This window comes from Zootoca vivipara, chromosome 1, assembly GCF_965207765.1.
Source record: "Zootoca vivipara chromosome 1, rZooViv2.hap1.1, whole genome shotgun sequence".
Classification (NCBI taxonomy): domain Eukaryota; kingdom Metazoa; phylum Chordata; class Lepidosauria; order Squamata; family Lacertidae; genus Zootoca; species Zootoca vivipara.
In genome coordinates this window covers 94069565-94081955 of record NC_142582.1, presented here as the reverse complement: position 1 = coordinate 94081955, position 12391 = coordinate 94069565, and the positions used below count along the sequence as shown (strand labels likewise).

At 44.2% G+C, this 12391-nt stretch overlaps 1 protein-coding gene across 10 annotated transcripts in view; it reads left to right on the top strand.

The window, feature by feature from the left end:
* PAK6 (p21 (RAC1) activated kinase 6) overlaps positions 1-12391 on the top strand; it is a 49728-nt gene that overhangs the window by 23491 nt on the left and 13846 nt on the right. For 5 of the 10 annotated variants that reach the window (XM_035111025.3, XM_088670962.1, XM_060273350.2 and 2 more), the window contains 2 exons: positions 3862-4070; positions 8149-8778. In XM_035111025.3, the coding sequence (XP_034966916.2) occupies positions 3867-4070; positions 8149-8778 (834 nt within the window). In that variant the 5' untranslated portion in view covers positions 3862-3866. Of the gene's footprint in view, positions 1-1497; positions 1660-3861; positions 4071-7094; positions 7298-8148; positions 8779-12391 lie in introns of those variants that run through there. The other 5 variants (XM_035111015.3, XM_088670935.1, XM_035111034.3 and 2 more) reach the window with 2 other exon arrangements.

Genomic DNA, 12391 nt, shown 5'->3' with positions numbered 1-12391 from the left:
TGCCCAGAACTGGACACCATATTGTTGACACTATAAGCTTAGCCATCAATCTTTCCCGCCCACAATGAACCAATTGCCAGCTTTAGTCCAGTCGAAGCTGTTGACAGTAGTCAAAATTACTCTTTTGGAACAATCTCTACCTCATGGATTGCCTCACTAACTGGGAGTATATCTGAGGGAACTACAGTGATCTTTTTAAGAGCATTGACACACCCCACTTATGGAGTTTTATTCCTGTCTTCATTTTCTTTCTTACTACCGTAATTGGCATAGGAGCCAACTCCTAGGGGCTGAGGTCCCTTTGGCCCCTGAAATAAAATATTTGAGCCCCCTCCCCGACAGTTGATGGGCATTGCCATTCAAATGGTGTGCACGCGCTGTGTCTTGTGATCAGTTATGGGGCGAGGCTTACCTGCCCCCCTCCCAATATTTTATTCAAGATGGCACCCCTGCTGATGGGAGTAATAAGTAAGCAGTGAGCATATCCAAAATGCATATTGCTATTTATACCAAAATCACCCTCTGTTTCTTGTCATGAAGCACCAAATTCAGGCAGTTATTTGAAAGGAGCAGTGTTAGCAGAAGAATGAGTGACAGCAGGTGTGTTTGTGTGTGATGGAATGGAGAGTGGAGTCAGAGTGAGTGACAGATACTCTCCATCTCTCGAGAAGGGCAGTTAGGAGACAGTTGGGCAGAGAGAGAGAGGAGTGGGAACAGGAAAAGAGAGAGAGGACTGCTTCAAAGGCTGGTAGTCAGAATAGCTTTTCCAGTGGGGGAATCAGAGTGTGAGGCTAAACAGATCCATTGTTCCTTGTTTTGTATTTGTTCTTCTGGGTGTTATTTTCTATAAATAAATATGTTTCATCGCTTCACATTTCTGAATGTCTTTTGGTTTGGGAGAATATAGGGTTATAGGGTAGCATATCTCACCCCATGCAATGGCTTTGGCTTATATAGTGAATTGTATAAAAGAATAATCTTCCTGCAGTGTAGCAGTTAGAGTACTGGACCTGGGAGACCAGAGTGAAAATCCTGACTCATGCATGAAGCCCATAGGAGAACTTTGGGTCTGTCACTATCTCACGCCCTAACCTGCCTCAGAGGGTGATTGTGCGGATAAAATATAGAGAAAGAAAAGCATTTATGTCACTTTGAGCTCATGGGAGAAAAGGTGAGGTATGAATGTAATCATGAATAAAAGTAGTGCTTAACTCACGCATCCCCAAACTGCGGCCCTCCAGATTTTTGGCCTACAACTCCCATGATCCCTAGCTAACAGGACCAGTGGCTGGGGAAGATGGGAATTGTAGTCCAAAACATCTGGAGGGCCGAAGTTTGGGGATGCCTGGCTTAACTCAATAGGTGGAGGCAGCTGTGTATTTTTTTTTGGGGGGGGGGACTGACCTAAGGGGAAGTCTAGAATTGGTGGACAGGTAGGAGCCAGGGCCTTTTAGGGAACCCCTGGGATATCACACCATTTTTGTTTGTATTTTGCAGAGAGCTAAAGAATAGACAGAAATCTCTGGGGAACTTTGGATACAATGGAGACGTGGAAGCATGAGTGACCTATAGCAAAAAGAAAGAAGCCAAAAGTGTTATGAACTGCCCTCTGCTTGACCATTCCAACTGGTCATTAGAAGAATTAATAACTAAGAATTGGTACCTACATTTGCTTATATCCTCCTCCCTCCATCTTCCTTTTATGTTGTATCTTTTAGATTGCAAACCTGAGAACAGGGACTGTCTTATTACTGATCTTTGTAAATTATTATTATTATTATTATTAATTGAATTTATATACCGCCCTATACCTGGAGGTCTCAGGGCAGTTAACTACTCTGGGAGCCATTTTTCAGCAGAAGAACAGGGCATATGTTCTTGTGTGTATATCTATGTGTATGACTGCAGTATGGTACCATAATATACTGCTTTACAGGGGGGCAGTGTAAAGTAGGATAACCCAGTAGTGCCAGCACTGTGTTTGGACACTCTGACATCTAGATGAATGCAAACCTGGGCAGGTGTGTGTCATTCTGTAGGTTTGATGTACATTGGACAGGTACCGTACATAGATGAGCTAGAATTTATCAACCAGTTTGCTGATCAGAGTGGCCAGCTCATCTCATACACTGTTTGCTAGTTCAGCAGTTTTCCTTTTAAGGTAATCTGGTAAAGGCTCGGTTTGCATGTGACTGAGTGGTTATATGGTTTGGCTAAGTGTAAATGTGCGGATTTCTAGAGAGATGGTGGCTGCTGTGCTTCTCCCCCTGTAAACCACCATAGTACAGCTTGTGGACTACCTTGGTTACAGCTGGCAGAAGCAGATTTAGAGTAGCATGGTTGGGTCGGTCGCACTGTGAGAATGGAGCACGGGAGGCGAGTGTGTGTGTATGAATGTTGGTGTCACACAGGGTGCTGCTGAAATTTTAGACCCCATGGTCTGCCACTGCAGCTGGAGCAAGAGAAAGCCAGAAACCCAGGTTTGGATGTCACACTAAGCCAAACCATGGCTTACCTTGGGCAGCATGGCAGCTGCAGAACTGGGGGAGGAACTCAGCTGCTGTGATCTCCTCTGCAGGAACCTGTGTGTTCACACTAAACCATGGTTTAGTGCAAGATGGAGATGTTCCGCCAGGCCTTTGGTTGGGGTTCAGTCTGACTCCCCCTCCCCTTTCATAAGAACTTGCGTGAAAGTGGCCTTCCAATTTTTCTCTCAGGCTCATATAAGTTCAGCACAAACAGTTGGGCATGGTGAGCATTTAAGACCCCCAACCCTAATCTGCAGGTTGCCATCTAATTGGATTTTATTCTGATCCTGATCTGATTTTAGGGTGTATTTTAATTGATTGCCTGATTTTATGTTAATGTGTTATACATTTGATGTTAGCCGCTCTGAGCCCGGTTTTGGCCGGGGAGGGTGGGGTATAAATAAAAATTATTATTATTATTATTATTATTATTATTATTATTATTATTATTAGTGTTATGTGAAAATCAGGTTACCTTTAATCACCACCCCTTTGTCTTTACCATTTAGATGCTTGGGTTTTGGGTTCCCAACTGTCTTCAGAGAAGGAATGGCTGCTCTGTCTACATCATTCATGAGCAACATTTGAATCTTGTCCATTTTAAAACCTGTTCGTTAATTAAATCTAGGCTCTTTTGTGGGCACTGTGATGTAGTTTGCCGACAAAATGAACTTCCCTCTGAAGTCAGCATGTCACAGTAGTGCAGTATTATAACCATCCAGCTATTACGGGCTGCGCTGACCCCAGAAAATAGGGCAGGATGGCAAAGAATACATTCAGAATATGTGGTACATATTTTGCTTGGAGCTATAGTATTAGCCAGGCATCCCCAAACTGCGGCCCCCCAGATGTTTTGGCCTACAACTCCCATGATCCCTAGCTAACAGGACCAGTGGTCGGGGAAGATGGGAATTGTAGTCCAAAACATCTGGAGGGCCAAAGTTTGGGGATGCCTGGCATTAGCTGTGACGATTCCAATGAACAATATGGAATGCTATCATGTTAGTAAGTGTGACACTGAAGTGTGATGCATAATGCAAATATTGCCAGAAAAGTCTGTGGCTGTTACAGTAGACATTATTCCTACTGTATTCATGCTCTGCCTGTGACCCAAATTCAGAGCAAAAATATCCCAACTGTGGTAGTGAGCAGGCTCAGGAGAGCTCCTTGTGAAGTTGAAGAGCTGTGCAAGCAACTGAAATCTGAAAAGAGAGAAAGCTCTGCATGGGGAATGTGGATCTCCAGCTGAGCCTTACATTTGGAACGTGTGACCAGCTTCTTGTATTGTGGTCCAAAAATAAATAAATCAGCTTATCTTCTCTTTCTCATCCAGGCACGATGTTCCGCAAGAAAAAGAAGAAACGCCCCGAGATCTCTGCTCCACAGAACTTTGAGCACCGTGTGCACACCTCATTTGATCCAAAGGAGGGGAAATTTATTGGCCTGCCTCTGCAATGGCAGAATATATTGGACACTCTGAGGCGGCCCAAACCCGTCGTAGACCCTTCAAGGATCACCCGGGTGCAGCTTCAGCCTATGAAGGTGAGGAGGAAATATCTGAACTCTCCCCAATCATCTGGAATCTGAATTAAATAGTCCCTCCTTTACATTTCAGTTTGTCAGATACGGAGGGGATGTAGCAACTCCCTTATAAAGAATGGTTGCAAGGTGTGGGATTTTGTAGTTTGGAGATAAGGCAAATAAGAGGTGACATGATAGAAGTTTATAAAATTATGCCTGGCATGGAGTAAGTGGCTAGAGGAGTTCTTCCTTTTTCTCTTATACGCAACTTGTGGACACCCAATGAAGCTGAGTGTTAGAAGATTCAGGACAGATAAAAGAAAGTAATTTTTCATGCAATGCGTAGTTAAACCATGGAACTGGCTCCCACAAGAGGAGGTGATGGCTACCAACTCGGATGGCTTTTTAAAAGAATTAGACAAATTCATGGAGGAGAGGGCTATGAATGGCTACTAGCCATGATGGCTTTGCTCTGCCTTCACAGTTGGAGGCAGCAATGCTTCTGAATGCCAGTTGCTGCACACTACAGTAGGAGAGAGGGCTTTTGCTGGTCAGATCCTGCTTGCTGGTTTCCCACACAGGCCCGGCTCTAGGGGTAGGCTGGGTGGCGCGGGGCACCAGGGTGCCGGACCGGCAGGGGGGCGCCGTGTGGCACGCTGCACCTGCCCACCTGCCGCGGCAAGAAACGGGGCAGGGCAGGGGCGCCGGAGCAATCTCCGCACCATGGCGCCTGACATGCTTGAGACGGCCCTGTTCCCACAGGCAACTGTTCAGCTACTGTGAGAACGGGAAGCTAGACTTAATGGCCTATTTAGTGACTGTCCCTTTTCTGTGGCACACTCTTCCTGTTGAGATCGAACAGGCACCCACTATCCACACTTTCCAGAAACAATTGAAGACATCTTTGCTCCAACAGGCTTTCCCAGCTGGATGTTTGCCATGGGTGTCTATTTTATATGGTTTTAGGTGTTGGTTTTTTAAAACAGGTTTTTTGTGATTACAGTAATACATTAGCAACAACTTTCAATGGTATAGGAGCAATTTTCTCTTTCCCGTCTGGGCACTCTTAATCTCACTTCTGAATTGATGTTGTCCTTTATTTTTCTTTAACTGACTAGATAGAATCTCATTCCATCTTGGGAAAGCATGTGTGAAGCAAACTATCTTGAAGCCCGTTCTGTTGCAGTAACCCAGTAATTATGAATATGGGAGATTATTGTTTGAGAGATTGAAGAAGCCAAGCAATCGCTGTTGAGTGGGCTCCTTGACCTGAGTGTTTGTTCCAGCCATTTCCTCCCCACCCACCCCCAACTCTTTTTTATTAAATTATCACCACATACAGAGCAAGAAGCCCAACCCACCTGCCAGGGCCCGTCTCCTGAGCCAGCTGGGTGGCTGACAGAGCAAGTCAGACTGTTGGCAAAAAGCAAGAGAGACATATGCGTGCCTGCACAAGTAGATGGATGCATTTCCATGGCAGAAGTGGAGAGAAGAACATCCTGGTCCTGGTGCAGATTCCCATGTTCTTGATAGGGCAGCATATTTGTTTGAGCTTTTCTCTACCTATTTTAGAATCGCTACCACCAGCCAGAATACAGTAGGTAGCAAGAGAGGAAAGAGGTAGTTATGGTTGGGTCATAGGATTGGCTTAAACCTGGATCAGGCCTTCCTGACCGATTACCGGAGTAGCACATATGCATATGAGAACGCTCTCTGGTAGTCTTCTACCATATTTATATCTATTACAGTGAACTGCATCCTTACATGAGTAAGGGAGTCAGTAGTCAGGAGAAGCTACTGTTTTGACTGCTGCAGTTAATTCAGCTTGTGTTTTATGAAGGCACTGCAGAGATGTTAGCAAAGGGAAGAAATTCTCTTCTCACTCCAGGGGAAGTCCTCTCCCCCCCCCCCTGCAATACGGATTGGCAATGGTGCCAGGAGAAGGCATGGGTATTGTATCTGCTTCCCTGTGGTGAAATAGATGGTGTTAGTTAATAGATTCTTAAGCTTCTTACTTCCCAAGTAAATGAGTTGGCTAAGCTGCAAGGTAGGTAAGGTGTGGGAGGGGCAGGCGTCTGGGATGGAGAGACGTGTGTGCTATATTACGTTCCAGAATCAACATTATTTGCACATGGTCACAATATGATTTGTCTCAGAATGGAGCCAGTTTCTTACTGTGGGCGAGTTGGTCGGTGAAAACGTAAAGCTATCATTATTATAGATTTAGTATTGCAGATGATTTCCCCCACAGCATTTTGAGACATCACTCAGTAAGGGGTAGCAGGCAGATAGAACAAGACTGTGGATTGTACCCAAATAGCTGGTTCATCATGTGTGCATTTGCTGTGGGCTTAACTCCAAACTCTTCCCTTCCCATATTGTCTGCACAGATTGAAACAAGCCCCGCTCCCTCAGCCCTATGATTGCTTGAATTGAGCCTCAGATACTACCCCTATTCCATTGTTGTCAAAAATGTGAGTTAGTGGCCAGAGTGGGGACGGCTGCATTCACCTCGCGCCTATGCCAAAACCTCCTAAAGGCTCTCCATGGGTCAAAGGAGACGTGCAGGATGCACTGCTAGAGATATGTCTTTAATGCATGAGCAAGACTTTGGTTGGAGCTGCTGCAGGGTGAGCTGAATGGGTGCATCTCCCTCCCCCCTTGGATTAATGCAACTATTGTTGTGTGTTTGTCAATGACTGAACATGTCTCCAGTTTTAAAAGCAACTGGCAATTAAAAGCAAATGGCAGGAGGCACAAATGTACTGTCAGGATCATCCTACTCTCGTGTAGGACCCTGGCAGAGACACATGCCCAACTGGCAAGTTCTATCCCTCCTGGTCTGTCGTTCGGGAGCTTCAAAAGCTTTCTCCAGCCCGAACATCACAGCGACTGATACCAACAGACATCAGCACACTTAAGATCCTGCAGAGTATTGGCGGCTCGCGTAACAGACTCAATAGCTCAGCATTTTGGCCAATCTACTTTATTTACATATAATACACTTGGAGCATTCTGACTTAGCTCCTTCCTCTTTCTCACCAGACAGCAAAGAGAAAAAGAACAAAGGACAATAGTCCCACTTCACGGAACACAGTAATACCAAAACATCCTGTCTCCGTCACTTCCCACACTGTGGAATGAAAACATACACCATCATGTGATAGACAACAATCCCATGACTGCAAACACAGAGCAGGAATCCTAACAGTCTATCTGAGGTGTGGGGGGCAGTGGCTTTGCATGAGGTATATTTCTCAGCACCTTGCCATGTTAAGTCTGTTTGTAGGTAGCACCAAGTCTTTTTCCAATTCAAGTTCAGCATCACAGAGTAGATGACCATCTCGGCTGTGAATCCTGGAAGACCTGCTTCCAGTCTTGCAGGCGTTTTCCACCTACCTGGGAGGGCAGGGCCCTGACGGACTCCAGCTACAAAAACTATGGTGCTGGACAGAGACTTGGACTGGGGTTTTTGTTGTGGGGGGAGTTGTTGCTCTTGATTTTTTTATATCTTTATTTTAGATTGTTGGTTTATATGGCAATTCTTCAGTTTGCTTGTGTATTTTAAATGTTTTATTTATTGTTTATGACTACTTTTGTCATGTAGTTATGTATATTTTTATGTTGTAAGCTGCCTTGAGCATGGTTTGAACTGTGGAAAAGTGGCATACAAATAAAATTTTGCATGTAATCTTTATTAAATTTGTATACCACCCTTCATCTGTACATCTCAAGGCGCTTCACAGCATATGTATGTATGCATGTAAAGCAGAATGTGCTTCATCCCATAAATCTCTAATTCTGGTGAGAGGTACTGTATATTCCTGCATATAAGACTACTTTTTAACCCAGGAAAATCTTCTCAAAAGTTGGGGGTCGTCTTATATGTCAGGTTGTATTTCTTATACGGCGAGTATATCCCAAACTCTATATTTTAACTGGAAAAGTTGGGGGTCGTCTTATACGCCCAGTCATTTTATAAGCCGGAATATCCGGTAGGTTCAAGTTACACACTGAGTAGTGTCAAAGAGAATCTTCTGAGAATGGCTGAACAGGTGACCACAGAATGTTAACATAGCTTTTGTTTGTTTTGTGGTAGACGGTTGTGAGAGCCAGTACGTTTGAAGTGGAAGGATATATCTCTGGGATACTCAATGACATCCAGAAGCTTTCCCTCATCAGTTCAAATACCCTGAGGGGGAAAAGCCCCACGAGCAGGAGAAGAGCCCAGTCGCTGGGGCTTCTGGGAGAAGATGGACCCACTGACATGTACCTACAGTGTGCGGAACCAGACTGGGCAGACAAATATGGAAACTACCTCAACTGCAATGGTGGGAGCAAGTCCTCGAGACGGCAGACTTTATGGCCAGATTATAAACCTGCATTGGACGGACAGGCTCACTCCAATGGCCTCGTAATGAAAGCGCAGTCTCTTGGCCCTTCAGAATTCCAGGGCGCAAACAGCCGCTTTATCCCACTCTCCTCAGGTTTTCAGCGCCAGCAATACATCCCGGTTCCTGGGGCAAACAGTGAAGATGCTGGAAGGGGATGGAGCTCAGAAGAGCATTACGCTCAGCCTATCCAAGGGAGCCAAGCTAATTCGAGGCCACCCGGGGAAGGCAGTCCTGGCTCCAAATCGAGAGACAACAGCTTGAAGAGGAGGCTCTTGAGAAGTGTGTTCCCCTCGTCCAGCACCTCAAACAAGATTGGAAACAGCCAACAGATAAAGGTAAGTTTATATTGTGCCTGAGAGAGCCTGAAACATAAAGGTACGGTATGTTTATTTTGTGCCTTTCCAGCTTTACAGTTTCCTTCCAAGTACAGTTCTGAAGGTCAATATGGCGTCTAATAGTTTATGGTTAATGTCAGGCCAGGGATTATGTTTGCATTATGGAGCAGCTGTTGGCCTAAATTTGCACTGGTGTTACACCGTCGACACAATCCACAGAGGATGCACAATATATGCTGGTATATTCTTTGGCAAACTGTATTTCCTCTTGTTGCCCACAGTACAGCTGTCGAGGGAGCCAAGACAAACAAGCAAATCTATGTCTGCAATCATCGTAATCTGCTTGTCAATGTCATTGTCCTTGGCAGTAGCGTGGTGACGAATTCATGGTGGTCACACTCATGCTCCGTTCTAAGATCATGCAACTTTCTTGGATTATACAATAATCTTATAATTATACAATAGCTATAATTAGGGATGCATTGCCCCAATCAGTGCAGATCTCCATCTTTTGCCTTTTAGCCAGATCTACTATTTTCTGTGCACATACGTGGGCAAATGATTTGGAGCTCCAACACCCTCTTTTGGAGGGACTTAAGTTGTGTTTTCTGTGAAGTCCTATTGTTATGGAGCAGAACTTGCACACCATTCTTTTGAAACTGGAGCACTGTATGCTTTCAGTGTTCCTAGATGCTTAGCTTTGGAGCATGAAGTGACTAAAAAGCTCCCCTTTCATGCTCATTGGGTGGCTGTAGGATGCTGGAGACAGGGACCCCGCTGCGGAATAGTATCAGGTCTTCGACTCTCCATTACTCTGGACCGCTACGCGACTAGTCCTTGGACTCCCCACTTTTCTTCAAAACGTATGTTTCTAGGCCTCATGATGATACGGAAATGCAATTAAACTTGATCTTTGTGTACTAAAGACCCAGATGTTCCTGAATTTGAGACTACCTATTATTATTCTCATGGGGAGAAAATCGTAATTGGGGCTGAATTTTGAGTGAGAAAATACCCGTTGGAAATACGGTGAATGCAGCTCCTTTATCACACCCCTGCCCTCAAATGGCCATTCATTCACGTAAGCTCTCAAGGTTGCATTTGTTTAAGAAAATAAAATGGTAGATCAGTGGTTCTTAAGCAGTGTCATTGTCCCCTCCTTCCTGGCCTGCTCTGCCCCAAGCAACCCAGTCATATTTTTTATTATTATATTTATTTATGTATATAGCAAACAAGCTGGGAATACAAAGGAAGGGAACAAGAGAGGAAAGTTGTCGCAGGAGGAAGAAGTGAATGTAGAAGGACTGGAGGGAGGATGAAAAAAACAGGCAGGCTGGGGTGCATGTGCTGAAAGTAAGGTACAAGTTGAGTGTGAAAGGAGAATGGGATAAGAAACTACAAGAGATGGGTAAAAATACTTAGAGGGGCAAGTAGGAGTGGGAAGGGGAAAATATAAAAGAAAAAGCCTTCTCCATGTAGAGATTCTGGACCAGCAAATTCTGTCTAAATCGGAGAGGCTGAGTCACAATACCTCCAGAGCCAACATCTGTAGTAGCTTGAGGAAAGTTGAGCCGTGGAACTTCTCGCAGCAAGGAAAATGCTGTGGTAAAGAATTTATCTTTTTTTATAAAAAAATTTTTTTTAGAATAATTCTTTATTATTTAAATTTACAAAATTACAATTTATCAAACACAAACAAACAAATAAACACAAAAATAAACAATCGCAATGTGAATAGACCATAGCGAGTACATATTTCTCTTCTAGCTTTAACTTCCCATCCTTCCCATTATACAATGTTTTGCTTCTTTTGTTCCACGGGTTTTTATTTTGTATTGTCTTTTCTTTCCTTCCATTTTTTATTCTTATCGAGCTTATCTTTTGCAAACATCATTCAATTTCTGCAAGCAAAGAGTTGTTTGGATAGTATAATTTTAAGTAACTTTTGTATATAACCCATTCTCTTGATACCTTTTGCGTTGATAAACCTCTCACTGAGTCGGTCAATTTAGCCAGTTGCAGATACTCCAGCATTAGAATTGAATATCTTTCCTTGCCATGTAATTTGCTTTATTTTGAGTTTTGTTTTTGTTTCCTTCTGCTTTTAGTCACTTTCCTCACTCTCTTCCTGACTCGTGTGCTTTGGTCTTGCATTTTTTTGGTCTGAGCTCTCTTTCTGTTATCTGTCTTTGAATTTATCGAAGATTGATTTGATATCCATGGAAAATTATGCTAGTCATTGATGGGTGGATATGCCAAATGCTGTCTCCATCTGCCACTTTCTGGCGGGCTTTGCCCCTGCACTGTCATTTTGTGGCTGGTGGGCCTCAGTAATTTTCCACGGTCTCACCTGAAGGTAGAAAGCTTGAGAACCCCTGTGCTGGAGGCAGGATTCCTGTATGCACATCTCCTTTGGCCCCACACAGATCCTTGGCCTTCCTGATGTCTCCCACCTCACACAAACTCTGTGCCAATGCCTTTTTTACTTTTACCAAAACGGCTTTTATGAAATTAAATGCCTCAGTTACAATTCTAGTTCCATCTGTTCTCCGTATTAAATCAACCTGAGTATAGCTCATGATTTAAGGGTCTGGTTACTTCTGTTTCAGTGTATCTGACGAAGCGTGCATGCACACGAAAGCTCATACCAAAATAAAAACTTAGTTGGTCTTTAAGGTGCTACTGAAGGAATTTTTTCATTTTGTTTCGACTCAGACCAACACGGCTACCTACCTGTAACTAGGATTTCTTCAGTAATCGCTTTCAGTTTACAGATGCCAGAACAAAATCCAAAACGGAATTCCCTGTGTTATTGCACATTAGCTGTTAGGCGGAGAGACTGAGCAGTCTAAACAAAGCCCCATTGCACCTCTGGCCTCTTTGGGGCTTCCTCTGCCCTCACTGATGTCTTTTTTGAACTCCAGGAGCCATCTCCTCACTAGCCACAAGGACTCTTTACTCTCGCACCACTTCCTGATATGATTCTATTTATTTCATTATTTTCCGGCACTTCACATATACACGGTTGTGCGTGAGTAGAATGCACATGGACAGTATATGGGGTGCGTGTTGAATACCTCTAATTTTAAAAATGGCCCTCCTGGCTTTCCCTTCCTCAATCTGATTCTGTATGGTGCTTTCAGACATCCAGGATTAAAAACCAATTCAGCCTTTAATGCTGTGAATTCTTGGGAAGCTGGTTGTGCACGACTCCTGCAGTGTCAGCTGGTTGCTGCTATTGACTAGCCACGTTTGTTCTGGGCCAGCCAAGAGAAGGAAGCTCAGCTGAAAGTGTGTTGAGTTCTGGCTGACTCAGAACATGTTCATAAATGCAAGAGGATGACACACACTGTGGTTGCTCAGCGAGAGCAGATTGCAAGTAGTGAGCGAGTCAGGCTGCAGCCCATGTTAACTTGACCTAGATTGCAGCATCGCCACTCTTTCCCCTAAAGGGTGTTTGCAGAGCACCTTGAGGGCTCTGCCGGTTTCTCATTCTGTGTCTTTCCTTTCAGCGAAAGGGGGGGAAAGCAAAATGGTATGGATCACACAAGTAGGAATTGGTGACTCTGTCAGTTTCGGTTTCTCTCTGTTTCTCATTTTTCCAATTTCAGCT